Source organism: Antennarius striatus, chromosome 16 (assembly GCF_040054535.1).
Source record: "Antennarius striatus isolate MH-2024 chromosome 16, ASM4005453v1, whole genome shotgun sequence".
NCBI classification, from domain to species: Eukaryota; Metazoa; Chordata; class Actinopteri; order Lophiiformes; family Antennariidae; genus Antennarius; species Antennarius striatus.
In genome coordinates this window covers 3,272,546-3,299,993 of record NC_090791.1, presented here as the reverse complement: position 1 = coordinate 3,299,993, position 27,448 = coordinate 3,272,546, and the positions used below count along the sequence as shown (strand labels likewise).

The 27,448-nt window shown below is 43.5% G+C and overlaps 3 protein-coding genes across 11 annotated transcripts in view; 2 read left to right on the top strand and 1 right to left on the bottom strand.

Moving 5' to 3' along the window:
- LOC137609056 (rho GTPase-activating protein 23-like) overlaps positions 1–3,668 on the top strand; it is a 50,542-nt gene extending 46,874 nt beyond the window's left edge. For all 9 annotated transcript variants that reach the window (XM_068335776.1, XM_068335774.1, XM_068335775.1 and 6 more), the window contains one exon: positions 29–3,668. In XM_068335776.1, coding sequence (XP_068191877.1) covers positions 29–1,453 — 1,425 coding nt within the window. In that variant the 3' untranslated portion in view covers positions 1,454–3,668. The remainder of the gene's footprint in view (positions 1–28) is intronic.
- Positions 3,669–4,142: 474 nt separating this feature from the next.
- On the bottom strand, positions 4,143–6,079 carry hexim1 (HEXIM P-TEFb complex subunit 1). Its single transcript, XM_068336882.1, has one exon. The coding sequence runs from the start codon at positions 5,735–5,737 to the stop codon at positions 4,646–4,648; it is 1,092 nt and encodes a 363-aa protein (XP_068192983.1). The 5' UTR covers positions 5,738–6,079; the 3' UTR covers positions 4,143–4,645.
- A 3,770-nt stretch (positions 6,080–9,849) lies between these two features.
- LOC137610060 (1-phosphatidylinositol 4,5-bisphosphate phosphodiesterase delta-3-A-like) lies at positions 9,850–27,293 on the top strand. The gene is made up of 15 exons (XM_068337486.1): positions 9,850–10,092; positions 17,117–17,281; positions 19,950–20,178; positions 21,406–21,535; positions 21,997–22,222; positions 22,436–22,637; positions 22,757–22,901; positions 23,467–23,619; positions 23,714–23,866; positions 23,963–24,113; positions 24,243–24,359; positions 24,601–24,779; positions 24,920–25,055; positions 25,249–25,398; positions 25,490–27,293. The coding sequence occupies exons 1-15, from the start codon at positions 10,017–10,019 to the stop codon at positions 25,642–25,644; spliced, it is 2,367 nt and encodes a 788-aa protein (XP_068193587.1). The 5' UTR covers positions 9,850–10,016; the 3' UTR covers positions 25,645–27,293.
- The last annotated feature ends 155 nt before the right edge of the window (positions 27,294–27,448 follow it).

Sequence of the window (27,448 nt, the reverse complement as noted above, 5' to 3'; positions counted from 1 at the left end):
CCGTCGTGTTTTTCTTTACTGCTTTCAGGGGTCGTGGGGGTCAAAGAAGGACCTCTCTCCGAAGGACTTCCTGGCTCTGTCCATCATGTCGGCCGTCACGGGACGCAAACGCAGGAAGCGCCACAACGCCCGGCGCGTGGGCAGCAGCACCGACGACGACTCGGAGCACGAGCCAATCAAGACGGGGCACCTCGGTGCGGAGGAGGAAGGGGAGGCCGATTCGCCGCCGGGAGACACGGCTCCTCGAGCGGAAGGAGAGGAAGACGATGACGAGGAAGAAGAGGATGATGAAGAGGAGGAAGAGGAAGTTGTAGGAAGCGGACTGAAAAAGGAGGTAGAAGAGGCGGCGACGGCGGTCGCTCCCAGTCGGCCGTGTCACAAAGAGGAAGAGGAGGCGGCAGGAAGTGAGGCGGGCGTGTTGATGCAGGAGGAGGAAGAGGAGGAGGAGGAGGAGGCGCGGGTGGACCCCAAAGGGCCGCCGTGGAGATCGCCTGACGACGCCCGCTCCATCGTGTCGGGTTACTCCACCCTCTCCACGTTAGGGCGGAGCCTGGGCTCGGAGGGGCGGGGCGAGGACGCGGACGACGAGCACAGCGAGCTCGTCAGCGAGACGGACAACGAGAGCGGCTTCGCGTCGCGTTCCCTCACCCAGGAGCGACCTGACAAACAGCAGGGGGCGCCGGCGAACCCGCCGCCGCCTCGCAGCTTCCTCTACACGCACTACAGGCCCCCCGTCCTCTCGCCCACCAACCTGCTGGCCCCGCCCACCGCCCTCACGCACACGCCGGACCCTGAAGGCGAAGGCGAGGCGCGATCCACCACGCCCTCGTCTTCCTCCTTCTCCTCCTCCTCCACCGCCCACAAGCTGCACGCGCGGCCGTCCTTCAACTCGCACAAGCTGATCCAGTGCGACACGCTGGCCAGGAAGAAGCTGAGGTCGGAGAAGACCAAGGCGCGCTCCCTGGAGCTGCTGGGGGGGTCGGGGGCCGCCGCCGAGGGGGGCGGGACCGGGTCTGCGTCAGATGGTACGCCCAGATCTAAGAGGACCAACCCGTCTTCCTGTAGCAGTCAGGAGGGGCTGCGCCCTGCCCGCCCGAGGCCGGCCCCGCCCCCCGGCGGCGAGGCCGCCTCCTTCGCCCCCGCCGAGCCGGACGGCCGGTCCCTGGCGGAGCAGGTCCGCGCCCGCCTGCTGGGCTCCGCCGACGACCTGCGCATCGTCGGGCTGCGCAAACCGGTGTCGCCCGAGACGAGGAGGAAGAGGCGGGCGTGGCGGAGGCACACCGTGGTGGCCTCCCCCACCGAGACGTCTGACAGGAGACCCCCCCTGACTGTCAACGAGTTCCCCCTCTCACCCATCGCTCAGAGCCAGGTCAAGGCGCCGGGGCCGCCTCGGGATGCGGACGGGCCGGCCGCACGTCAAGCACCCACCTCGAGGTTTCACCAGTACCTGTGAGGCCTGCCAGGACCCCCCCCCTCCACAAAACCCCCCCGACACCCCCATCTAAGTAAAACAGGCTGAAGCTGCTGATTCTGATGGGGGTCCAGGCTGCTGACGCCCTGCAGGTCGGTTGAGCGGCTCCAGAGTAAACAGGGTCACCATTGGTTGCCAGGAGCAACACAGAGAACCGTTGAACTGGTCCCTGAAGAGCAGCCCACGCGCTCCCTTTCAAAATAAAAGCTCCATTAAGCGTGTCAAGGGGCATTCCAATGTTGCCAAAGCTTTTTTTTGGTTTTGTTTTTTTATTTCCTATATGTGTGCTTTTATAGAAACAACACAAAAACAGGACAGATAAATACAAGCGAACCTCATCACAACCCAGAGTACAGTCAAGAATTCTCATTTTAGCAGAAACCGGGCCTCCGTTCCATCTTCCACCGCAGTCTCCCGGACGACGACGTGCAAATCCTCCCTTTGGTCCTCAACGGAATGGTGCTTCTCGTCAAAGTGGAGTTTTGCAAGTTGATCACAGATGTTTTCTACACACACTGTTACAAAAGTCGTCGGGATATTCGATGTCATCGTGGATCTGGGCTGATTTTCCGGGTCGGTCTTCCTGAATCCGTCTCACCTCAGACCACCAACGCTGTAACCAACCCGTTTGTGCTCCAAACAATGCAAACATGCCGTCGTCTCTCTGCGTGGTCACGTTCACGTGTTGCTAAGACTTTATGATGTCAGAGTGTGTAGGTGTTTGTGTTCAAACGATTTTGTAACATTTGTAAAAAAAAAAAAGAAAAAAAAAAAAGCCTTGTTAAATTAACCTTGTAAATATAAATATATGTTTTATTTGTTTTTACTTTTTGTAGTTTTTTTTTTTAATGGTTTACAAACGTGCAGAGCGCACCGTCATTACTTTCAAGATGTTACTTGAAATGTTTCCCTTAATATATTCTTTTTTTTTTGTTTTGTTTTATATTCAGTATATATATATATATATATATTATATATATTTTGTATTAAAGTTAAAAAAAAGAGTACTTTTATTGTGATTTTCACCTTTTTGGTGTACCTGAGATAAACATGACTAAACCTGTTCCTTATTTCCTCATAGATGGCCTTTTCTCTGTGGTTCTCAACACTGTGCAGAAAACTTTTGATCTCATTCTTTACCTTTTCTGATTTCTTCCAACAGCGTAGCATCAGCAAACACACTCTGTTATTAATCATTAGATCTTGTTGGACAGCCAAACGGAGACAGCCTGACGGCGGTTTTTCAGGCTCTGATCAAACTACATTTGCATCCTTGGCGGCTGGTGTGTGTGTTTTTTGCCACCTTTCCCTCTGAGGGCTCCTGTGTGTGTGTGCTCATTTTAATTACCTCGGGGTTAATATGACGAGGAGTTTTCCATATGGTCAGGCTCTGATAAATCCGCCTTCAATTGGGCGGGGGGGGGGGGAAGAGAATGGTACACGAGAGGAAATGAACACGGAAACGTCCGCCGGTGTGAATCTATCGCTTTCATCTCTCGTCTCGGGCTGCAGAATTTGCCATCATTAAATAACACAAAACAGGAGGTGCAACTTCCAAACTGTTGTTTTCATCTGACTTAATAGCCCCAGTGAATAATAATAATAATAATAAACCAGAGGTTGTAGTCTTGTCTTACCTCAGCATTTTCGTTTCTACAAGTGCCTGATTTGTGGAATGTGTTTTTGTTCTGCCGTGCCATTGTCAGTTCTTATCTCCCCGCTTCCCTCTGTTGTCTCCAGGTTGCCCTCCCCTCTTCTCCTGTGCTAAAAAAAAAAAGGCGCTCACCCAAAGATGTGTACATTAAATAGAAGTAACAGAGGATGTACTGAGAAAAGAAAAAGCACACTTGAAGCCAAGGACACGTCTATGCACCCTCTGCCTCACGCAGGCGTTAACAGCTATTACAGATGCTGCTGAGAGGAAGAGGCGCAGGATTCTCTCGCTGCTTTTAATGAACTGAGGTCATCTCTTTCTCCGCCTAGAGATCCAGTGTGTGAATATGGTACACCCAACAAGCCCTGAAATCAGACGGCACTAGGTCACCTCAGACATTTGCTTTCCTGAACATTGAACCGGTGTGTGTCGTCTAAAAGCGAATCAGTCGTTGTCTCTTTTTGTACATACTCTCCTGATGTGTAACATACTGTGTTGTGTACATTTTTCAACTGCTTTTCAATACAACTGAGATGAAAATGACCGGACTTTTAAAAAGTTGTCCCTCTGAAAAAGTTTCCCCTCACGGCTGTGTTCTTTTACGCAAGGTTATAAGATGTAAATAAACAGAATTATGTTTAAAAAAACAAAAACAAAACATGCTTACATGTGTGTTTGTTGACATAGTGGAGCTTTTTTGTGCAATGACGTTATTGTAGCTGTGAAGCAACTTGAAACGAGGTAAGTGCCCCCCCTGGTGGTCGTAGATGTTATTACCTCTACTTGCAGAATAGTTCTGGAGGTTCTGCATTTTTACTGAAGGGTTTCCTGCAGTCTGATAATAGACTGGATAAATCTATCCTCACCTTTTTTGTCCTCCTATCCCAACCTCATCTATGTCTTAAAGTCCAATTTCAGGATCCTATCTCTATGTTCTGGAGGTTGAAGTTAATTTGCATATAGTAGTTCCATGTTCCTTGTTTTGAGAGCAGTCTTTACATCACATGACAACACGATTTCAAAATTTTATTTGGACTTATGTTAACACACAACTGTTAAAATGTTCATTCTGGACTTTAGCAAAAACAATCTGAAATCCGGCCCGATTAGCTGTTAAGTGTTACTCAAATATTTTTATTTTTTTAATTTGAGGAGAAATTCAACTAACATACCATGATTTTTTTTTTTAATTTAATTCAAAAAACAGTTGAACTGGGACACAAACAAAATATCTTCTGCTTTTTTTTTGCCTGGTACATTCTCTTTATAAAAAAAGAACTTTACTTTTTGAAATATTTAAATTTCTTCTTGGAAAAAAAACAAAACAAAAACGAACAAGACATATTTACAGTCCGAAATAGAAAATAAGAAACGTCAAGTATTGCATTGCAATTCCAGGATTTCAGCGTCCAGATAAACTGATTACAGAAAACTGATGACAATTAAAAAATATACGGCAGTCCCACGTTTTACCTTTGTGATCGGGGGCATTTTCCTCGTTGGATTCTGTCCTTTTTTTTTTAGTTGATATCCACCTGGCCCCTGTCGTTCGGCTGGTTCTGCAGGAGAAGCTCGGTGTTCTGCGCCCTCAGTCTCTCCAGCTCCCTCTCCAGCTCGCCCAGCCGGACCAGGGAGCTCTCCACGGTCAGACCCCCGGGCTCCATGGCGCGCCTCAGCCGGTTGTTCTCGTCCTCCAGCCGGGACAGGCGCTTCTCCAGCTCCAGGTACTCCTGAACCAGCTCCTGCTTGGTCATATTCTGCAGGCTCTCGACGTGGTACATCTCGTAGGTCTCGGAAAAGTCTCTCTGGAGAAACTCCCCGCCGGCGTTCCCGGGTCTCCCGATCCCGTCGCTGCCCCCGCCGCTGCCGTCATCGTCGTCGTCCTCCTCGTTGTCGAACACGTCCTCCTCGCTACCGGGCTCCTCCATGCGCACGCCGAACCCCAAGGGCCGCCTGACCCCGGTGTTGAGGTCCGGTTCCTCCCGGTCGTGCTCATCCATCAGGAACTGGGTGGTGTTGTAGGGGGCCACCGGCAGCCCTTTGGCGAACATCTCCTCTCTCACCCGTGACGCCCGGGCGGTCTCCTTCTCCTCCAACGCTTTCTTCTCCTCCCAGGAAAGTTTATAATAGGGCTTCCAGTTGCGCCTCTTCCTGGTGGTCCTGCGCCTGTGCCTCTTCTTCCCCAGACGCGCGTCAAAGCCCGTGTCTGAGTCGATGAGCGCGCCCTCCTCTTGCGCCCGGTTTAAAGTCTCTTCCAGCCGCCTAGTCTCACCGTTTTTTGCAATCGACACGTCAGGACCGTCTCCTGCTGCACGGACATCGACTTTCTGGGGAGGTTGGGTGGCTGTGGTGCACTTTGTGCGCTCGTTTCCGGCCGAGAAGGCAGGGCACACCCCCCTCTGTCCGCCTTTCATTTGCCATAACTTGTCTGTGTTGATATCCCCACAGTTCTCCGCCCGCTGCTGCTTCTGGACTCTCTGTCGCCCCCTGTCGCCGTTCTCGGGACGACCACGGTTGCTGGCCGGGAGATGCTCCACCGCGTCCCCGCCGATCCCACCTGATGGGCTGCACGAAGTTTTCAGGTGATGGGTCCGCTCCATTGGTTCTGTCATCCTGAAGATTTGCTGTGGCGGCTCCGATTTTAGAGCATTTTTTTTAAATCATGATCACACTCACAAAATTGAGCTATAAAAGTTGGTTAAAATAACTTAATTTTGGCACAAAAAAAAATTAGACTTATTCCAGAACGAGAAGTAAATATGACTTTTGAAGTTTCAAAAAAAAAAATGACGCGCAAAGTAAAAGTAAACTTCCTAACAGTAAACACTTGTTACTCCTAGGAGGGTTTGTCAGAGCAACTGTCGCTAACATTAACTATTTCGATACTGTGAGCTCTATCGTTCATCCATTGACGACGTTCCGCCGTCACAACTATGTCCAGTGTGCTGCTCCAGCGAAGGCAGCCTGTGACTATATACCCGCTCCGCCTCTTGCCAAACGCATGCTGGCACTTGCTAGACCCGTTGCAATCTGGTAGTTGTGGTTTCGAGTTGAATGAAACACGAACGAAAGCGTCCGCATAAAACTACAACAACCACAAGTCAGCTGTAAGTGACAGACAATTGAACCAATCAAAGGGGAGAATATCGAGCGCGATACCGCACACACCTCTCTTTGTTGATTGGACAAAAGGGTAAATTTGCTGTTGCTAAGCTTGACGTAGTTTGTGGTTGGACAATCCATTAGTCAATCAAATGCGCGTAAACCACACCAAGAAAGTAGTCCGGGGCATTTGTAAGGACGACACTATATAGAAATGAGGGGTCACTGGTAATAGATGCGACATACAAGTTAATTTAAGTACATTATAATCACATTAAGATTAATCATAATAAATAAAAGTAATGTATATATTGCTGATAATTAACCGTATTTAATTTTTTTGTCCATAACATCCAAGGCGTATTAATACCACAAACAACCACCCCCCGTATTTTAAACCAAGTGGAGAAAGCGTTTTGTGGAAACTAGTCCGTGTTGAATGTTCACATAAGTAAATATGTAAAAGCCGGTAATTATTTTTTTAAAACAGATATTTTTCATATGTAATGATATAAATATGCGTCTTTTTGTTGTCAGACGCGTCTTAAACATTTTAGCACGAATACTTTTGGGTGTCGTGCGGAATAATACGTCGTTGGGCAGGGGCTCGGGGCAAGTCTGGAATTAGCGTAAACAAACGGCATTTATTGTCAAGCTGCCGCCATGAGCACAGCTTCAAGCCCATCGGTGTGAAGGGTGGGTCAGGCGATCTCACTCTTAATAACCAATGATCACATTACGAGTTAGACGGAGTGGTGTAGCGTAGTTTTTGAATATTAACGCGCAGCCCACGCTCAAACGTGCATTGTTTGCTTTGCACAGGTAGCGTCTTTGTAAGAGCTAAAGATAAGCTAGCTGGCTAACGCTAGCAAGATATTAAAGCTCGTTGTTTCGTGTTGTGTCGCTCCCAGGTGAAACATTCTCATCAAGCCTGAAGTTAAACGCACAACCACATAAAATAAACGTTAGCGTTAGAGTGAGACAACAAGTAAAAAGCAAACTAGACCAGGACCAGGTTAAAACAAACGCCACACTGAACATAAAGCCATGCTAACTGCTAACACCAGCCAGTAAAAACACGGTTCGTCGATCAGATTATGACAACAATATTTATCTGTTGTGGAGTGTTTGGTTATCTATCAATAGAAACGACCATACGATAAATAAATAAATATTTTTAAAAAAAAAAAATCCGAAACGCTAATGTTAGCCATATGCTAACTAGGCCACTGTGTCGATGGTGGCTCCGTGTAATTACTGGAACGCAACGTATCCGGGGAGAATTTCCACGGAAGAATAACGACTCCTCTCCACCATTTGTATGAGCAGACAACGATTAAACGGAATGTCATGTATCGAAACCGGTAAAATCGTTAAAAAAAAACAAAAAAAACAAAAAACCGATCAAAATATGAAACATTTTTTTGTTTTAATCCGCGACTTGGAACCCTCGATGGGGGTACTCTAGTTCCAGGAAGTAGACGGTCCCTCATCTTGCCAGGCACAACTGGTTTAATTCCTGCTAATCAGCTGCAGTTTGAGTTTTACACGCTAAACTAACAACCTGCTGACATGTAAGATATTTATCTTTATTTATATCTGCTAGGATTTTATGTAAAAAAAAATATTTTACTGAATTATTGTTTCAATATATGACAGCCTTTGCTAGTTTAATAACCTTTGCATTTCATGTTTGATTTGCCTTCTGTGTGATTGCTGTTTGTTTTTATTCTAACTGTATTTATAAAGGAGCCGCGTCTGTCCCACTTCTTCTAATTGAAAGAGTCAATGCTTGGACTTTTAATGTTTCATTGCAACAAATAAAGACAGTTTGCAGCTTCCACAAAGCATTTTTGATTCTGTTATATCATGGGGGAAATGTGTGAGGCAGTCGGTGACCTCTTATGGTGGATGACTGGTGTCTCCTCACGCTGCTGGTGAAGACTGGGAGTCCAATGGCTACAAACAACACAGGCCCACTGTTTCTACTAATAGAAGCAGGCAGAGTTTCAGCTCTGGCAAATAAGCTGAGCTGGGAATCCTGTGAGGAAGAGCTGAGATGTTCCAGTTAATCCAAAACCTAATGACCATGGAGATTGAAAAATCATACCAAGGGTTCTTGTATTGTCAAATCAAGGAGCGGTGCAGTAACGGAACCAAAGCTGTTCCTGCATAGATCACAGCTTGTGAGGATTAGTAGGCATCACTTAATCTCTCACCCTGTCTAACATGGTCGCTGCTGCAATGTGAGAGAAGATGAAAGATGGGAAGTGTTACAGGCCTGCCCGTGGCTGTGAAGTGTAAATTTAGACAATTTACTGATATCGTTCAACACAGGAGGGGGTGATTTTTTAGATTTTCGTGAAGCAAGTCATAATCTGGGGTTTTGCAAGAGTGTGACAGAGAGACATGCTGCTACAGGATATACCAACAGCGCTAAATGAATGAGAAAGAAATATATAAGTGCCTTCCACCCACCCACCTCCCACCAAACCTGCTAGTTTATCTGATACAGCAGTTGGCTGTGGAACAGATAACATTACATTTTATGCTCTTTTGTGACAACACCAGTTTCAAAACCCTCGTCTGGTCATTTCTGCTCCCTGATATAACTTTATTATGAAACACTGTGAGAGTCTGAGCTAATGTTCTACTGCTGTGGGTTACTTCCTCATTCCCTCATAACTAAATGTAGATTATGTGTTATCTCTTTCATACAACGCATCATAATTCAGAGCCTCACTTAACAGCTGGAGCTTGTTGAAGATGAATTTGAACAGGATGATTGTTGTTGAGATGGCTGCTGTTTGCGTAAATGTCCACCAGGGGGCGCTGGTTTCTAACGGATTGATAGAAACTGAAGGTGGAACGTGTCCCAACGTGTTTCCTCTATGGTTTGTCCTTCCCCACAAATTTTAGATCGTAAAAATGTTCCATTTCCCTTCAGATTTCATACAAACAGTTTTAATATCAATTTGAGCAAGAAGATACTGAAGTGAAAAAGCGAAAGTAAGCTATCAATCAGTACTCATACAGTACTTACCCAACTAATCATCCATACATACTGTATATGCATGTTTTAAACTTGGTTAAAACGTGTGATACATTTATCATAGTCAACCAAATTTCAAAAATATGTTCTCAAACGTTGTAACTATCATTTTCAGTTTTTGAATAGTTAGTTGAGCAGGTGCTACTAAAAGATAGCATGGAACGTTTCGTAGATTGTTTACTTCTTAAAAATAAGAAGTAAACATTAAAACTGTCGCTATTATTTTCATCAACCTACTTGAACCACTTCATGTGTTTTCTGGCCAGTTCCCTATACATACAGGCTTTTATCGCACTGTTTTAAGTTTTTCCATGTTGGAGCGCAGAGATTTAAGAACATATAAAATACATATAAGGACGCAGGAATGGTCACCTTTCATTGTAATATAAGTCTCCGGTAGGATTTGCTCAGAGGACTGTAAAAGCTGAGAAGTTTCGAGGATCATTTCTGCTTCTATTCTTTTGTGGCCGGTTTGAGGAGGAGGAGCGCAGGTGCGTAAAGCGTGCGTCTTGTTTGGAGTCGCGTTACGCGCAGACATGGAGAGGCGCGCCGGGAAGGGAGGGGACTCCTGCATGTGGAGACGGCTGTCTCTCTCTCTCTATCGCTCTAATCGAGGCCTTTGTTGACCAACTCAAATCTCGGCGTGGAGGGGGACCGGACAGAGTAAAGCAAGCCTCCAGTATTAACGTTTTATCCTGAAGCCGTCCTCACGGCTGTTTTAAAAAAAAGTTACAGTCATGTTAGGAAGTGGGAAGTCACCGGCCGCCGGTGTCAGAGAGGAGAGGAAGACGGTGAACCCGTGCAGGAAGCTCGGTAAGGAAACTTCAAAAACTTTTAAGATCTCACCTGTCGCGTCAGGAGATACCGGTCTGCCCCAGCCTGAGATTCAAATCTAAACACCCTGATGAGTTAATAATATAAGTGTGTGACACTCAATCTTTAGTTGGGGTGAAGTAAATTAGAGGTGACATGAAATCTTTTGTCACGACATGCTGTTTAGTTTGTGTTAGTTTGTGTAATCATCTCAATGGCTGTGATCATTCTTAAATGCTGCCGATGATCACAAATAACAAGAAGTTTCTCTTCTAACGACTATTACTTTGATAGAACTCTCATTACTGTCAACCCAGATTTAACCCAAGTTAAAAAGTAGATTCATGACAGAAAATATTACGAGAAGGCTATTTAATATTTCATTTTTTGGGGGTTATAAATAGATGAGAAATCCCTGACAGTTTTAATGATGCATGGGGGTGGGGTTTGGGTGTAGTTGAAAAAGATCATGTGGTTGCTGGGAACCTTTTTGTAACCCACTGGCATGATTCAGATTCCCGTGTCCATCTCAGCCCACTCTCCCTCAGCCCGGAACACATGCTGCACACCAGAGGTCACGCCTCGACCCAAAATAGACACCTGCCACAGAGCACCTGTCAGGGTCTCTGACGCTGCATGTCTGGAACGCTCCACCACACCGGTGCTGTTTGGCCTATATTTATGCTCTATATACGTAAAACATTCTTACAGCCGTCCTGCAGCTTTTCACATTTAAGTTGAGCATAGAAATAACCTGTTAAAGGTGATTGTGAATCAAAAGCTGTTCACGTAACTCCACAGTAAAATGCAGTCTGCGTTTTATTCCCTGAGAAAGCAGAAAAACAAATCTCTTGAAAATCTAAAATATCCTTCTGATTGGTAATTCCTCTCTTATGTCACCAGACTTTATTTTGGCATCCAGATGATGAAAATTCTGCTTCAATCGTTTATTTACTGAACAAAAACGTCCTGATTTATTGTGTTTATTTCAGCAGTGCGTGTGTGCACATGCAAATCCAGACGGTTGTTTGGACCATGTTGAAATTATTACCACTATGCAATCCATTGTTTGAGCATTGCTTCTGTTTGAGTTATGAAACTCTATCGCTGCATTACGCAACCTTTTAATGAGATATGTGACCGTCCAGTAATGAATCGAATGGAGTGAGCCCACATCGCTCCACCTGACTCCCTCCCCACGGCAGGAGATTGTAAACCAATCAAGATTTTTTTTAACCTACCTTGTATTGATTCCTAAATCAAAGGGGAATTAACACATAGTTTTGTAATAAAGTGGAATCATGATTGAGGTCAGAGGGTTTGTGACATAAAGACTTCTCGTTCGTTCACTCTCTATAAGCCTGGCTCGCAGATTAAACGGAAACCTTGGAGACTGAGGTTTGTTTGTTTAAGATAACACATATTATTATATTCGAGCTCATGACATCACCAGAGAGGCTCCTGGGTTAGATTTCACAGAGACTGTTTGGGTTGTTGGAGCTCAGGGACAGCAAGAGGCTTCTCAGGTTCAGGCGGATTTTATGGCTTTGGTCTGGAGTTCGTAGGTTTGCTCCAGAGACCTGAATATATCAGTGCTGACTGTAAATTCTCGTTTATAAATTATCTTCAGAATGAAGATGCAAGATTTATTTTTCTTATTCTGACATGTGTACCCTCATTTCTGTGTTACGGAGCAGACAAGAGGCCAAAAATTCATTTAACATCACATATGAAACACATAAATAACATTTATGTGTTTATGTATGCTTTCAAACTTTTTCTTCCCTTTTTTATATAAATTAAAACTACATTTAATCATCATAAACGGATGAAGTGTGTTGTTGCAAAGGATGCACGATGAGTCAATGTTCCTGTTTGAGGACCAAATTTTTAAATGCAGTGTTTTTGTGATTGATGCAAACACAGCATATTGTGCATTCCCTTTTGCACAATATGGTAAATTCCAGAAAGAAATTCTGTAATTTGTCACCTTTATCTACATGTACAGCCCAGCTGTGGGCTCATTCTTCTACATATCTTTTTTTTTTTTTTTTTACATCGTTATCTCAAAAGGAAAAGTGTCATGGAGAGGAGAAAAATACAAATCCTGCAGTTTCTGTTCTCATTTTGACGCATTCAGCCGCAAATCTGTCGACAAACAAAGAGGAAGTGACACCAGATTAAAAGAACCTCAGATCTGCATCTATGCACATGAATCACTGACGAGACTTGTTTGTACAATTATTAATTCTGTCTTTTCTAGACCTCTTGAGTCAAAATTTGCAAACCTAAAACAGTTAATTCATATTTCGACAACCTTCTCCTCAGACAGACTTTATTTCTTCCTTGCTGGCTGACTTGTGTTAACAGTGATTGTGGAATTGCACCTCGCATCAGCAACACCCGGACTTGTCTTCAGTCGGGCGAGTGTCGGATTCTGGTGTTGTTACGCTGGGAGAAATGTGACCTGTGATCCAGGAGTTGCTATGTGGGTGAAGAGGACCAGCTGATATAGTTGTTTCCTTCCTGACCCTCCGCTCAGCTTGAACACACCACAGCTGCTCACAGTGTCAATAAAAGCCTCAAGGAAGATGATCCTCATTTCAATATTTATTGTTTTCTCACCACCAATCTTTTTTTCTTTTATTTTTTTACATGCCTCACCATCTGGATGACCACAGCAGGAGGGATTATGCTCCGGTCGTCCTTCTTTCCCATTTTTTTTGCAAGCATGATATCTGTGGAACGCCCTCAGAGAATTTATTTGACTTTGACCAAAACATACAGTCATATTGGTCAACTTTTATCTCTGTTATTTTGGTCATTTTCCATCAATCCACATGCAAGCAGTGACATATTCCTCATTTCTAATAGGATGGAATGAATTGATAAAAGTTCTCGTGTTCGTGCTAATGGAACAAACCTCATGTCTCCAAAGACATGGGGGACAGGCATGAAATAAAAATAATCTGTGTCGTATTTATTTACTTAATACCAAAATACAGTGCGCCCTCGTTCCTCGCGGTTAATGCTTTCCAGGAACCACACGCGATTAACAAATTCTGCGATAGAGCGACAAACTATTTATCTTATTATTTATGGTAATTTAAACGTTTACGACCCCTCCCCATACTGATATTAAACCACCTTCTCTCTGTATGACCTTTTCCCACACTCTGATCGACTGTTTAAAGCACTTTTGTGTCTCATGGAAGTCCGAGACTCACAGAACGCAGCGCACTTCCGGAATGCCGTCAGCCAATAGAATGCGAGTACAGGATCACGTGACGTCCGACTAAAAATCCACAATGAGGTGAGGTCTGGAGCGTTGATGCGCGAATGCGCGAGGGATTTCTGTACACGTGCAAATAACGACCTCATCGACCACTTGTGTTCATGCTAATTAGCAAAAGTTAGCATGCTAGCATGCTTTTTAATCTCAGAGCTATTAGACGTCAGCATGCTAACATTATCATTCATCGTCAGCTGTGCAGAGATGGATCGCTGTCAGCTAAGCTAACGTTCACTAGCGCCACCTTCAGGTTAATCGTAGCATGTTGTTGTGCTAACAATGGTGAATGTTAAAGGTCACCCATTGGAGTGTTAGCATTCTGTTAGCAGCACTTAGCTCACAACATTGCTGTACTTCCTGTCTCACAGAGCAGCCATCTCGATTATAGACTCCTGTTAATTATTCTGACGCTCCAGCTCTGATAAATCTTCTGTTATTCTTGTTTCCCGTCTCTCTTAAAATTCTTGTCTCAGAAAAAAAACAGTCGGTACGGTTGCTAGCCAGTCGGCATGCGGGGCTTTTGACCGTCTGATGAAGTGGATGTCAGCCAGATTTTCAGTGGGAGACGACAAGAAGCGATTCAGTCCCGTCGCCTGAAGAATCATGGCCGTCCCCTCCATTTGTACTGTTTGAATGGGCTTTTCAGAGCCTGCAGAGCATCGAAATTCGGACGAGCATCGTAAACAGTTGCAGGCTTGTTCTCACTCGTCCCGTCGTGGTGAGATATTAAAAATGGCGCAGGCAGTCAAGCAAGTTTGCGATGAAGGCCGGTGAGGCAATAAAATCTGAAGCGGTGCAAAGAGATGGAAGCATTTATTGGACAGGTTAGCGTGGTCGGTGACCCCGGAGTTAATCAGTTCCATGTGCCCCGCCTGTGGGAATGCCTCACATGTGGCAACAGCTTGGAAAAAACAGGCTTGTTATGGATGGAGGGCTGGTTGGAGGGGGGGGGGGCGTTCTTTGTGTTCAGCGTCCATGGGGAAGAATCCACCACTCCGGTTTGTTCCTAGCGAGGGGGGAGGGAGCTCTAGGGGCCCTCCGAGGGGACTCAGCCATTTGGCACTGACAGTATGAGGCCTGTGATTAAAAGCAAAGAGAGAGTATGCCAACTGTGTCTGGACAAATCTTTAAGGGTAAGCAGAGGAGACTCAGCCATGAAGAGTCATTTGAAAAGAGGTTTGTTTGGACTTTCAGTCCCGTAAGAGAAAAGAGCTCCGTGAGAAATCCCATTCATCCCTTTACAATAAGGCACAGCTCAACCCAAGGAGGAAAAAAATGTTTGCATCCATTTGTTTACGCAACTTTGGATCTGTTAATTTTTACGTTCCTTTAAATTCCAGTTTTATGTTGCGACTATGCCGTTCCTAAGGTTCAGTTGGAATAAAAGTGTTGTTACAGGTGGCAGGTGAAAAGTTCCCTGGAGGCCACTGATATTTTCCTGTTCTACCCGTTTGATGCATGCACATTAAATATATCTGCAGTTGGATGACGAGTACAATAGAGGTTTACCCAACCGGGCTGCCATAGCTGTAAGTCAATTATGTCTTAATTATAGTTTATCATCCGCAGCCACTTCATTTACTTTCAAAACCCATTTTTCTCATTTGGTTTGGCGAGTAAGAGATGATTGCAAAATGTTTTTGTTTTTTTGCACAAACATAAATTTGCTTCAGGCAGAACTTAAAATGAGTTTAATGTCTAAAGGGAAAGGCAAGGGACCTAAATGTAGTAAAATAATGAGGTAAAAATGAAACAGCTAATTCAGTCCTGTTCGAAATTTGAATAACAATAAAAATAGTAATAAAAACACACCCTACATGATCACAATAGATGGAACTGCCAAAATTATTCACTTAAAAGTTAATTAAATCGAGTGTATTTTCACATCTGACTCATATAAAAGTGTCCACTCTGAGCGCTGCGTGAGTCACGTTTGATTTTTTTGAGGATGAATCACAGAAACGGCTGTTTAAGCGCTCTGCAGGTCGATTCAGCTCCAACCTGCACTCCAAAGTCACTTAGAACCTAAAAATAGAGCCGCAACTAACAATTTGTTGACACTTTTAATTTCTCATTTGCTGTTCTTAAAACGACCATTTGACGTTTTAATCGATAAACCACCACTTTCTTCATCATTTTAAAGTGGTGGGAGCTTTTCTGTAGCCTGTATTGTATTTGTAGTACAAACATTTGACTTGGTAATGTGGAATAAAACTTATTTTTGAGAAGACCTATGCAAACAGTTCGTAGTTGCATCTTTTAAACTTCCTGTCATGTCTCTGCCTCGAGCTTCATTGTGTTTCCAGCTCATGCATCCCTCAGGCTTCCCGATCCGCCCTTTATGTTCTCCTGTAACATTCCCTGATCCTTTCAGTGCTCACAACAAATAATAATCTGTTCCGGGGCTCTGCACTTGTTTTCTCCTCTTGATTACATTTCCATAGCTTGGAAGAGCAACATTACTGCCAGCGAGCACAGTGAAAGTTTCCACACTGAATCTTCTGCTTTACTTTTGACCTGCTATTCCCCCTAGTGAGGAATAAGTCTGTAAATTATCCTGACTGATTCTCCTCCTCTCGTTTGATTTCTCTCGTTCATTCCTGAGATTAAGAAGCTTCCTTTCAGTAGAGAGTCTAGACTGGAAGAAAACAGAAAAACATCAAAATCGCTCTTCGGCCTTGTTAGCTGTTGCTACACCCATATCGACTTATTTTAATTTCTTCCAGGATCTGTATACAAAACACAAGCTTGGGTTTATGATGTACACAGCTAATTGTGAGGTCGGCTTGAGAAACACAAGAGGCTGTGTAGCTGCTGCAGGAATCAGATAAAATACAGCTGAGCTCTTAAAAAAGATGAAAACATTCTGATCTAGGGATCACAAATCCATCACTCCCCCTCTCAGTTTGTAACCCAACCAGAACCAAATAACGTTTTATAAAACCAGAGAACTCCAAAAGGGAACTCTCCTGTTTTTATGACGCAGGGCCGAGATAATGATTCAACTTTATGATATTTTTGACACATTTTCAGTTCAAGATAACAAAGTAATTCAGTCAGTCTGCGGAACCGGATGGATTAGTGGATGGATTATATTATCTGTGGTTAAAAATTTATAAAAAAACTTTGGTTAATGACCAAATACCTTCAAAGCTTGAAATACCTGATAGATATGTTTTATTGTGATGTGTCAAAAATTGATTATCGATTATTTATGTAACTAATTTATAAAGAGAACTTATAATATGTTAAACCTCCGGTCAAGACCTGAAGTCGGCGCAATGAAAAAAAGAGTTAAGATTAGAGCCGCAAGCATAGTTGTTACCACATGAACTGCAAAATAACTTCCATACATGTAGAACTGCATCTTCCTAAGCCAAAACACTCTTCAGTGTTTTTCAGACGTTTTTTATCTATTTTTATTAAGTTGGGGAACGGAGCTCTAGAGGATAAATGCAGAATTTGTGGCCGGAAGGGCATCCAGCAAAAAAAACTTTGCCAAACAAATACTAGTTTTCATCTAAAAGGATGAAAAGCTGTGGTGACCGCTAACGGGACAAGCCGAAGGAAATTTGTTTTATCTATTTGTATTTTCCTGTGAAATTTTCAACACTCAATCTTTGTTGAACTGACTCAACATTTATCTGACATTTAAAAACGAATGCTATATTTTGAGTGTGTTTATGTGTGTGTGTGTGTGTGTGTGTGTGTGTGTGTGTGTGTGTGCTGCAGGATTGGACAATGAGGACATACGCGTGATGATGCAGGGCTCCAACATGACGAAGGTCCGCTCTTCCAGGTGGAAGAAGATCCGAAACCTGCGTCTCCTGGAGGACGGGTTGACCGTTTGGTGTGAGACCACCAAGAGCTCCCGCAAAGGCAAAGCCCAGCAGACTTGTGAGTGTTGAATCAGGGTGGCAAAGAAAAAGCAGAGAAAAAAGAAGTTGTTAGAAGTAAGGAGGGTTACGGAGGAAAAGGAGTTCTAGAGTGAACGTTCTCAAGCAAAGGAAAGGAAACCTCAGTCAGACGAGGAAGGAGCTCCGCCTCGGAGCGATGTGGAGACGGATCAGCAGGCCTTCAGACTGGGATGTGCGTCATCTTATTGTTAGGTTGTTTTATCTCGGATCAGTCTTGTTCCTTCTTCTCAGCTTTGACTTTTTGAAGGGGGCTGCTTGTTTGTTTAGCGAGACTAGGAGACTTATTCCTGAAACTGACACCTGACGTGTGAACAGGAGCCGCCTGCTGAAGTCCAGGGCAGAAGACTTCACCTGTGACACCGGTTCTCACAAACGGTCAATGCAGGATCCAGGATTTAGGGTTATTTTGGACTTGTTTGATTGCTGGTTTTGTTTCAGAAGCCAAAATGAAACCTAAATCATGATTTAAATGATAATCATGCATTTAAAATGAAGTGAATCTTTGTGGACTGGCCCTTTAAATGTCCATCTCCTGTTGGTTTTTAATAGGGTCATTGTCGATTGTGCACCAAAGCGGGTCTGAGATTGAATATTGGATAAAAACATCCAAGGTGATCCAGCGTTTAGCAAAGGAAACTTATTTCCTGCCAAGAGTGGGGAAATATTCGATGTCCTGCAGCGTCAGGTGGGGCTGAAACACATTTTACTCCAACAGCAGTCAACTGAAGCGAACTATAAAGTACTACGCCTTCAAATCTCAGTCCGCCATTTGTCTTATGACGATAAAAACACCAGGAGGTGATTTACAAGGTAAAGAAAACAAAGATTAATCCCCCAAGATTTACATTACGAGTTGTTTACCTGCTGCTTTGTCAAAGTAAATGAGAATTGTTTTGTTCTTTTAAAGGATAAAACTCCGGGGCAGAAGTTTAACATCCATCCATCGTCCTCAGAAAGATTTTCCACCCATATTACTGAATATTTAAACAAACCTGAGAATTGACTGTGGAAAAAGTCAACATGCGGAGCTTTTATTGAATCCTGAACTTTCTATACATTTCAGTTTTGTTTGTAGAAACTTCTCCTGGAATGGAAATTTACTGCTTCACTAAAGGTGTGAAGGTGTCAGCTGGACACGCATGAACTCCAGCTCTCTCGCCCTTTTCTTCTCTACCTCATTGGCTGACCTTTAGCCCTCCCACCTCTGCTCTGTGTGTGTTCGCCCATGTTGGTCTTACAGAACACGCAGGTGGGTGGGCCCGTCGGTCGCCGGCAAAGACAGTCTTGATTGTGCTCGCAGCCCCGCCAGAAATAGGCGCAGAGCGGTCAAGTTACACCGTTTAAGATTTACAATGATGGCGACAAGCAGTTTGAGGTCCGATATTGCAGCATCTGAGCTGACGATGATGTCTTTATTCGATTCTGTGAATCCAGCCTTGGATTGGTCAGTCTTTCCAAAGCTCCAGGCATCTCGTCCAGCTCCATTGTGATCTGATGCCTGCAGCTCAGTGATTTGTTTTCTGCTTGAAAGAGCTTGGCTTGTTATGTAACGCTTAACACTGCTGCTCCTCTCTAAACCACACATGCATGCCACTTCTACCGTGTGTCTGAGAGAACTGCAAAGGAGGAATGTGGAGTAATTCAGAGGCAGAGGTTTTATGGCCTCCAGTAAAAGAATGAGGCCATTGTCAAAGCAGACAGTGTTTATTAGCCGACCTAGCGATCACTAAACAGTAAGTTCCTGCTGCTGTTGTTGTTGTTGAAGGATCAAGATCAGGAGTTGGCTTCTTCTTGTCACCCCAGCTCTGAAAATACAAGATAAACAGATCACATAAAGTCGTAAACCTTGACCTATTTTACCCTTGTCTCCCCAAAGAAAGAGAAAAATATGAAAAAGAATTATTTAGCAGAAGAAGAAAAGCTCTAAGTTTTCTGTAGCTGTCAGGCAAGTGAAAAAAAATGTATAAATTTTACATGAAATTAATTTCTAATGACAAAAATCCAGTCAGAAATTGGTTCATCTTTATTCTGTGAGGAATAAACATCAGCATGTCATTGTTCATGATAATGTGTCGAACAGCTGTGTTATTATAAAATCAGCGCTATGAGCTAAAAGCTAAAGCATTGGCGTGCTGATGTTAGCATTTAGCTCATAGCATTGCTGTTGGCTGCAGACTCTGAGGGCGTGAACTTGATCCATGTTGGTTGGTGAACATAACTTTGAGCTATGCTATCATCAAACATGCTACCTCCACATCTATAGTATTATCTGCACTATAAGGCGCACTGGACTATAAGACACACCTTCAATGAATGGCCTATTCTAAAACTTTTTTCATATATAAGGTGCGCTGGATTTTAAGGGGCACTGTCGGTTTTTGGGAAAATTAAAATCTTTTGGGTGCGCCTTATAGTGCAGACAATAATGTACATGTTAGAATTATCATGGTCAGTGCTGGTACCACGACTGTGTTTATTGTTTTTATAATAACCCTAACCCTTGAGAGACCTGTAGAGTGTGTGTTATATTTTGCAGTAGCTTGTTGGGATTATGGATCCCTGAAACACGTGATCTTTGACCTCTAGCGGCTTCGCTATGTTCTGGATGCTTTGCCTCCATAACGACTTTGAACGTATTCTTTTCTCAGTCGCAGTGACAGAGGTGGAGTGCATCCGTGAAGGCTGCCAGTCCGAGTCGCTGAAGCGTTTCTCCGGGTCGGTGCAGGAGACCCAGTGCTTCACGGTGGTCTTCAAAGGAGGCAGGAAGAGCCTGGACCTGGTGTGCCCCTGTGAGGAGGAAGCTCGGTCCTGGGTGCGGGGGCTCCGCACGCTAAAGGAACATGTGTCCACCATGACCCAGAAGGAAAAACTGGATCAATATCCTGCCAATGTCTAATAGAGTAAATATAGTGTCGCTGAGGCAGCACCGCTAGTGTGCAAAACCCAGTCTAAATATAGTCTGGCTGTCGCTGGTGATTACAAGCCCTTAAAACCAGTGGGTAATATTATTATAGGTGACCGGTCGTGTGTGATATCAAGATTTTGCTTGTTTAGTTCTAGTGTGTTCTTGGTTTTGTGAACATAGAAATCATCTTTTATGATCTTTTTTGTGCTATCTTGAGGCTTGCCTACTGTGCTACATTCAGGTTTATGAGTATCACATTCATTTGAGGGTTTTTTTTCAACAAATGTATTTAAATTAATTTTATTAATCAGGACAGATGGAAGAGATATATCTTTTAATTGGTTTTTCATACTTTTATTCTAATTTTGAAGATTTTTAATTTTAATTTGGTGTTAATTTGGTGCTAACACAGCAGTGTTGCCGGTTTATTAGATACACCGTGCTGAGACTAATTCATTCCGTCGCACTGCCATAAATTATATTTGTAATTTTCATTTTTTGCTGAAAATATTTTAGAAAGATGTTGACTAAACTTTATAATCCCTTAGGACCGTGTAGTTTTTGCTGCTGGACTGCGATTAACTCATATTTGCAGGTTTTTGTTCTCTCCTACATAAAAACAGGGAGGACATTTTCAATATTATCATCATCATCATCATCATCACCGTCTCTCTCATCTCCTCTCGTCTCTTCACTGATGCTAATTACTTCTCAGCTTGTAATGATACCTCCTGGCTGTCATTAGTCCGTTAAGCCCGGATGGAAACAGCTTTCATAGCTGACTGGAAAAAAGGTTGTTCATCAATTTATCATCTGAGACTCAACCCTTTACCAGCTCTTGAGGTTCTCGTTCTTCAGTCTTCTTTTCCGTTTGTAGCACAGCAGGAAAACTCCCTGCAGCATAAGATAGCATTATCCACCTGAATAACACCTGAAGGCATCCCTCTTTCACCTGTCCAACCCTGATAGATGCACCAAATAAACATTTTAAGGTTATTTCAAGGCCATTTCAAGGTTCTTGATGTGGTTTTCAGAGCTCCATTGAGTGTAAAACGATCTCCTCATGGTGTATTAGCACATGAGCTAAATCTTGGGTGGGTCCTGAAGGAAAGTAGGCATAATCCAGTTGAGACTAAGGGTTTTAAATCCAAACTCTAGTGTTTTTGCTTTATGCCGTTTTCTTCCTTAACCCTTCAAACCTGGATCCGGCGCTACCTGAGACGAGCGGACGAGAACAAAGATGGCAAGATGAGCTACGACGAGGTCAAACGGCTCCTTCAGATGATCAACATTGATCTGAGTGAGCATTATGCCCGCTCTCTATTCAAGGTCAGGGCCATCGTTATGTGGGTTTCTAAGCACCTGTAAAACATCCTATCTTATATTCAGTAGGTGGATTTGGTATGACTTCACTCTTTGACACACTGGAGCTCATTTACCGGACCTGTGGGAAGGAAACCACCGGCCCTCAAGCACATTTTTATCTCCTCCCACAACAAATCAAGAGCCAGTTATTTCTTTATTGTGAGGGATTACTGCTCGCTTCGATCCCTCAGCTCTCTACTGCAGCTGAATCGCCGCTTTTTATGTTTCCTCCCGTTGCAATTTAAAACACCGACACCCCTCGGAGATGTTTTTAATGTCAGTTTGCACAGCCGGCTTGAGTGGAGACACTTTGCCCTTGAGGAATTTGAAACACTCCCAAAAATAAAAGCATTGCATTGTTTGAATTGTTTTCTCAGGGTGTGTTTGGCTGTTTTTTTAAACTTGTCCTTACCCCCGTCTCTCAGAGGTGTGACCGATCTGGCGATAATCGGCTGGATCACACGGAGATCGAGGAGTTCTGCAGGGAGCTGCTTCGACGGCCTGAGCTGGACGCCGTGTTCAGACACTATTCCAGCAGCGGCTGCGTTCTCGCCACCGCCGAGCTGCGCGACTTCCTCGGCGACCAGGGTGAAGACGCGTCGTTGAAACACGCCCAGAGCCTCATACTCACATATGAGCTCAACGAATGGGGTGGGTCCTAAAGGCAATCATTAAAGTCAAGAAACCAGGACTGGCAAAATAGTTATTTAGCCATGACGTATGAAAATGACTCGAACCACTGGTGAAATCCTCTGCCACACAGTCATGGGATCTAGTTTGAGCTTTCTCTCTTTTATCATGTTTAAACCCTTTAAATCCACTCAAAGATAATCAATTCCATGGAAACCTTTGCTTTTATTGTAGCTCAGAAGAACCAGTTAATGACCCAGAATGGTTTCACCATGTACATGCTGTCCCAGGAGAATGACGTGGTCGACCCAAACCACATTGGAGTCTACCAGGACATGAGCCGCCCGCTGTGTCACTACTTCATCTCCACGTCACACAACACTTACCTGACCAAGGACCAAGTTACGAGTGCCAGCAGCACCGAGCCGTACATCAGGTAGTCGGACGAGGACTTGCCAAAGTCACCCAACAGAACCTGCTTAAAGCTGTTCATGAGGTTTTTTTTGTACAATCTCCCTGTGGTGGAGGATTTAAGTAAGGCTTTTAAACCACCAGGGCTCTGAATCAGGGCTGTCGCTGTGTGGAGCTGGACTGCTGGGATGGAGATAAAGGTGAACCTGTCATCTACCACGGACACACTCTCACCTCCAAGATACCGTTCAAGGAGGTCATTGAAACCATTGCCCAGTATGCCTTTAAGGTAAGACCACCTTGATGTAATCCTCAGCTAGGACAACACTTAAGGCCTCTGCAAAAGGAAGTAATGTTTGGAACACTTATATCTGGTTGGTTGGTTCTTGGGTTGGTTTTCTAGTTCATTGGTTGGATTACCAGCAGGATTATACAAAATTTATCAATCTCTTAAATTCTGATGATGATCTGGATCCAGAGTCACCTTAATTGAATTAATTCTTGAGTAGTAATCAAACTAAGAATGAAACCAACATGATTATATAATACTGTACTAGGTTAAGCCTTCATGTCGTTTATTATGAGCGTAAAACTGTCATATGATTTCATTAGGTTCACTGAATGAGGAAACTAAGCCACCTTAGCATGTTGATACTCTCTGTGTTCTGTCTAGTTAATAATGAAAGTAAATGAGCTGCTGTCAATAAACAAATCCAGCTGTCTGACCTCATTCATTTCTCTCATTGTCTTTTGTTCTCCCTACATACTTTCAACCTTGTGTTGTTTGTTTTGATGTGGTGTAGTATCACTGTTGTCTTCTTCACTGGTATTAGGTGACGTGTTTCTCCCCACAGGCATCTCCATTCCCTCTAATCCTGTCCTTGGAGAACCACTGTTCTGTTGAGCAGCAGGCCGTCATGGCCAAACACCTCCGCACCATCCTGGGCAGCAAACTTCTCACAAAACCCCTGAGTAGCCAACCCCAGCAGGATCTGCCTTCTCCAGAGGTACGACAGGCACAGTTTGCATCCATTGTGTCAAAAACCTCTAGCTGGCTGGTTTTCTAGTTACGTAATTCTTTCCGATGGCTCGTGTATGCAGGAACTGAAGGGGCGTATCCTGATTAAAGGCAAGAAGCTGATTCCGCACCTGAGCCAGCTTGGCAAGAATGAAAGCAGCGGTAGCTTCTCTTCAAGCTCCGAAGATGAATTTGCAAGCAGCAGTAAAAACACACCCAAGAAGGATCCAACCAAGGTCAGTTTATGAAGAGTTAAATCTTTAAAGATCTGTGAAAGTAAGCTTTTTAAATAACGGACCAGTTTTGTCAGCGTTCACCTTTGTGCTTTACAGGTGTCCATTAAAGTGAGCCCTGAGTTAGCAGACCTGGTGGTGTACTGTAGAAGCGTCCCCTTTCGTGGATTTGAAAATGATTCCGAAAAACCTACGAATGAAATGTCCTCTTTCTCGGAAAATGAGGCCCTCCGACTCATCAAGGACTCAGGTACAGCGGCGGAAATGATTGCTGCTTGTCGTGACAGAGGGAAATAGCTCTACTTGAAGATGATTCCGCATAAAATATAATCATCCTCCAGTGTATGACGGTATGTAGCTTTCTCCTTTTCACTTGCAGGAAATCTTTTTGTGAGACACAACAGCAGACAGCTGAGCCGGATCTACCCTTCTGGCCAACGTCTCCAGTCATCCAACTATGATCCCCAGGAAATGTGGAACGGCGGCTGCCAGATGGGTGAGCACTCCAGATTAGACGCTGCGTTATTGGTCTGAAGGCAGCAAATCAAGACTATTCATTTGAAGATGAAAAACTGAATGTTGTAATGAAAATTTTCTGAAAATCGCTGTTGTACCCAAACTCATTGAAGTCTCCGCTTTCAACGATTCATTTGATGTAATTCGGTATGGACTGATGCCGAGATGTTTTCCACTGGCGAGCCTGTTGTGTTATTGACACCGCTCTCTGTGTTGTGCAGTGGCTCTGAACTTCCAGACGCCTGGGGAGCAGATGGACTTGAACCAGGGTCGCTTCTTCCCCAACGGACGCTGTGGATACGTCCTCAAACCGAGCTTCCTGTGCAGCCCCACGTCCAACTTCAACCCAGAGAACACGGGAGGAGGTCCGGGTCATGTCCCCACCCAGCTGACGATACGAGTCAGTAGCTTCATGCTTTATATCAATCCACCCTTTCCCTTCATGACATTCCTACCCATTAATTTTTTTCCTGATAGATGAGGTTCAATGTTTTTTGATCTGTGAATGGAAAACCTGACTGATTTTGCTGGATTTTTCAGATCATATCTGCGCAGCAGCTGCCAAAAATCAACACGGAACAGGTTACCTCCATTGTGGACCCACAGGTGTGGGTGGAAATTCATGGGGTGGCTATCGATAATGCGAAAAACAAAACCCACCGGATTGACAACAATGGTAAATCTGCCTTTGCATCAACAATGAAGCTCAACCCTAAATTCATATTAATACTTTAAGCATGCTTATCCTGTGTTGTTGTGCATTAAGCGACACAGGGCTTTAGTATATTTTTGTCAGAGCTTTTTCTGTTCATCACCATGACTAGTTTGCTTAGGCTGGTCTGTTTACAGCTCTTGTGCGCCCCCTACAGGCTTTAATCCTCGGTGGGACTGCACTCTGAGCTTCCAGCTGCAGGTCCCCGAGCTGGCCCTGGTGCGGTTTTTGGTGGTGGATCACGACCGCACAGCCAACAATGACTTTGTGGGGCAGTTCACGATACCGTTCACAAGCCTACGAACAGGTGCTCACTGAGATCTCACCTTGTTTGTCGTATCAGACAATAAGTGCTTCCTGTGGTTTCTGTTCCTAACGTGCTTCATCTTTCTTTGCAGGATATCGACACGTTCATTTACTGAAGGCAGACGGCTCCAGTCTGTCCCCTTCTACACTGTTTGTTCATGTCAAAGTGACCCGCAAAGGAGTACCTGTGAAATCCGTGTCTGAGCGTATAGCCATGGCCAAAGCCAAATCCAAGAGCAAGGCATGAGGATTATTTGATGGAAAGCTGCATTTTTTTTTACAGCAGTGGTCTTTTGAAGCTATGAATGTGTGGAGAAGAAAGAGGAAGAAAGTGAAAGCAGCTACTGCCAGTCGGTCTTCCGGTCCAGACCTCAAATGGTCTAATTTACACCGATCCACCTCCCAGTGCAGGAAGAGAAGCAGAGTTTATCATAGAGGATAACAGGATACCAGTTTTTTTTATCAATTGGATTGTTTCTGCGTGGATAATGAATCCGGCAGAGAGAGAATTTGATGTTGAAGACTGCAGTTCGTGAAACACGTCAATTTGGATTTGTTGCAAAATTCATTTTAATGTTAACTCTCTGATGCCTTAACCTGTCAGTGTGAAGGTGTGATATTGCATCTTTTTGTTTTTTTTTTTAGATTTTTGTAGTATGTTTTAACATTTTTTTCAAGTATTCATGGATGATGTTAATTTAACAAAGTAAAAATACAAGCGTAACTTAACCAATAAGTGATGTAAGCATGACTCCAAGCATGAATGGTTGTACCTAAGAAACATAATCTTAACATGATTGTTTCTGCACTAATTGTGATGTAACACGGATGTAATAATGCTTCAGCGATTGCATGTATTATCTGTGACAGTTGAGCAAGCTTAAGCTCTTATTCAGTAAGTATTACTTGATTCTTCAGATAAACCACTTAGCACTTTTGATTTCTCCCTGGAGAAAGATATGAACTTTATAACTTGAAATATAAACAGTGTTAACTTACAGATAGATGTTTACTTACGTTCTGAGGAATTTCAGTTTTTGTATTTGGCTAATCAAGGTCAGACAAGTTGTGTTTGACTCTTGATGATGTTTGCTCCTTGTTTATTGTGAGATCATAGTATTATGATGTAACGCTAACAACAATCATTAAGCAGCAATCTAATACAATTACTTATTACTGTAGATCACAGTGAATCATTCAATAGTCTTAGAAGGTTGTTCTCTCATAGTGAAATGAGACCGTAATGAAAGGTGCTGAACAAGAAATACTGTAATTATAGTACTCATGTTAGCTACAGTAACGTGACAAATGATAAGTGATGTTTGACTTTCCAGTTTTAAAGCTATCAGCCTGTGTTTTGTGAATGTGTCTCTATTATGTGTGTAAGAGAAAATACTAATGATACACCACATTCACTGTTGTTGTTGTTTTTTTGTGTGTGCATGTTTTTTCAAGGAAGATATTATGTGTAAAGTCTGTAAGCAGTGAGGGCTGTCCGACAATATGTCCATATTTGGTTTATATTCAACTCTTGTTTACACTCTTTTCAGTTGAAACTAATTCCATGCCAACTTTCAGAAAGCCATTTTATTGTAAAGCAACATGTTGCTGTGTATCACCCTTCATTCATCAGATGTGTTCACCTTTTTTCCTTTTATCAGGGCTGTATTGATTTTCATTCAAAATGAATGAAAGGCCTTGGATGGAGTTGTATTGATGAAGCTCACAAATTGTGTGCATTAGTTATAATCCATAAATTGTGAATAATGACTGCACTTGTTAATCCTTTATTAATTCTTTGATATCAGCAACAGACTATTGAATTAATCTCATTTTGGTAATTAAATAACTTCACTGTTGTTCAAAAGCCTTGTTTGTGTGTTTATTATCTCTATTCGTATGTTTGCAGCATTATTAAAGCTACTCAAAATGGGTTTCCATTTATTATCCTTCTGCTGAATTCTAGAAAGATAGCTGAGAATAATACATTTTTTTATTTGATATACAGAGATGTTTGTTTTTTTGCAGGAAAAGACATTTTTTACTTTACA

Excerpts from the sequence above, each read along its gene's own strand:
- hexim1 (XM_068336882.1), bottom strand. The coding sequence starts at position 5,737 with ATGACAGAACCAATGGAGCGGACCCATCACCTGAAAACTTCGTGCAGC.
- LOC137610060 (XM_068337486.1), top strand. The coding sequence starts at position 10,017 with ATGTTAGGAAGTGGGAAGTCACCGGCCGCCGGTGTCAGAGAGGAGAGG. Across the intron at positions 10,093-17,116 it reads GAACCCGTGCAGGAAGCTCG|GATTGGACAATGAGGACATA; the intron begins GTAAGGAAACTT and ends TGTGTGCTGCAG. Across the intron at positions 23,867-23,962 it reads CCAAGAAGGATCCAACCAAG|GTGTCCATTAAAGTGAGCCC; the intron begins GTCAGTTTATGA and ends TGTGCTTTACAG.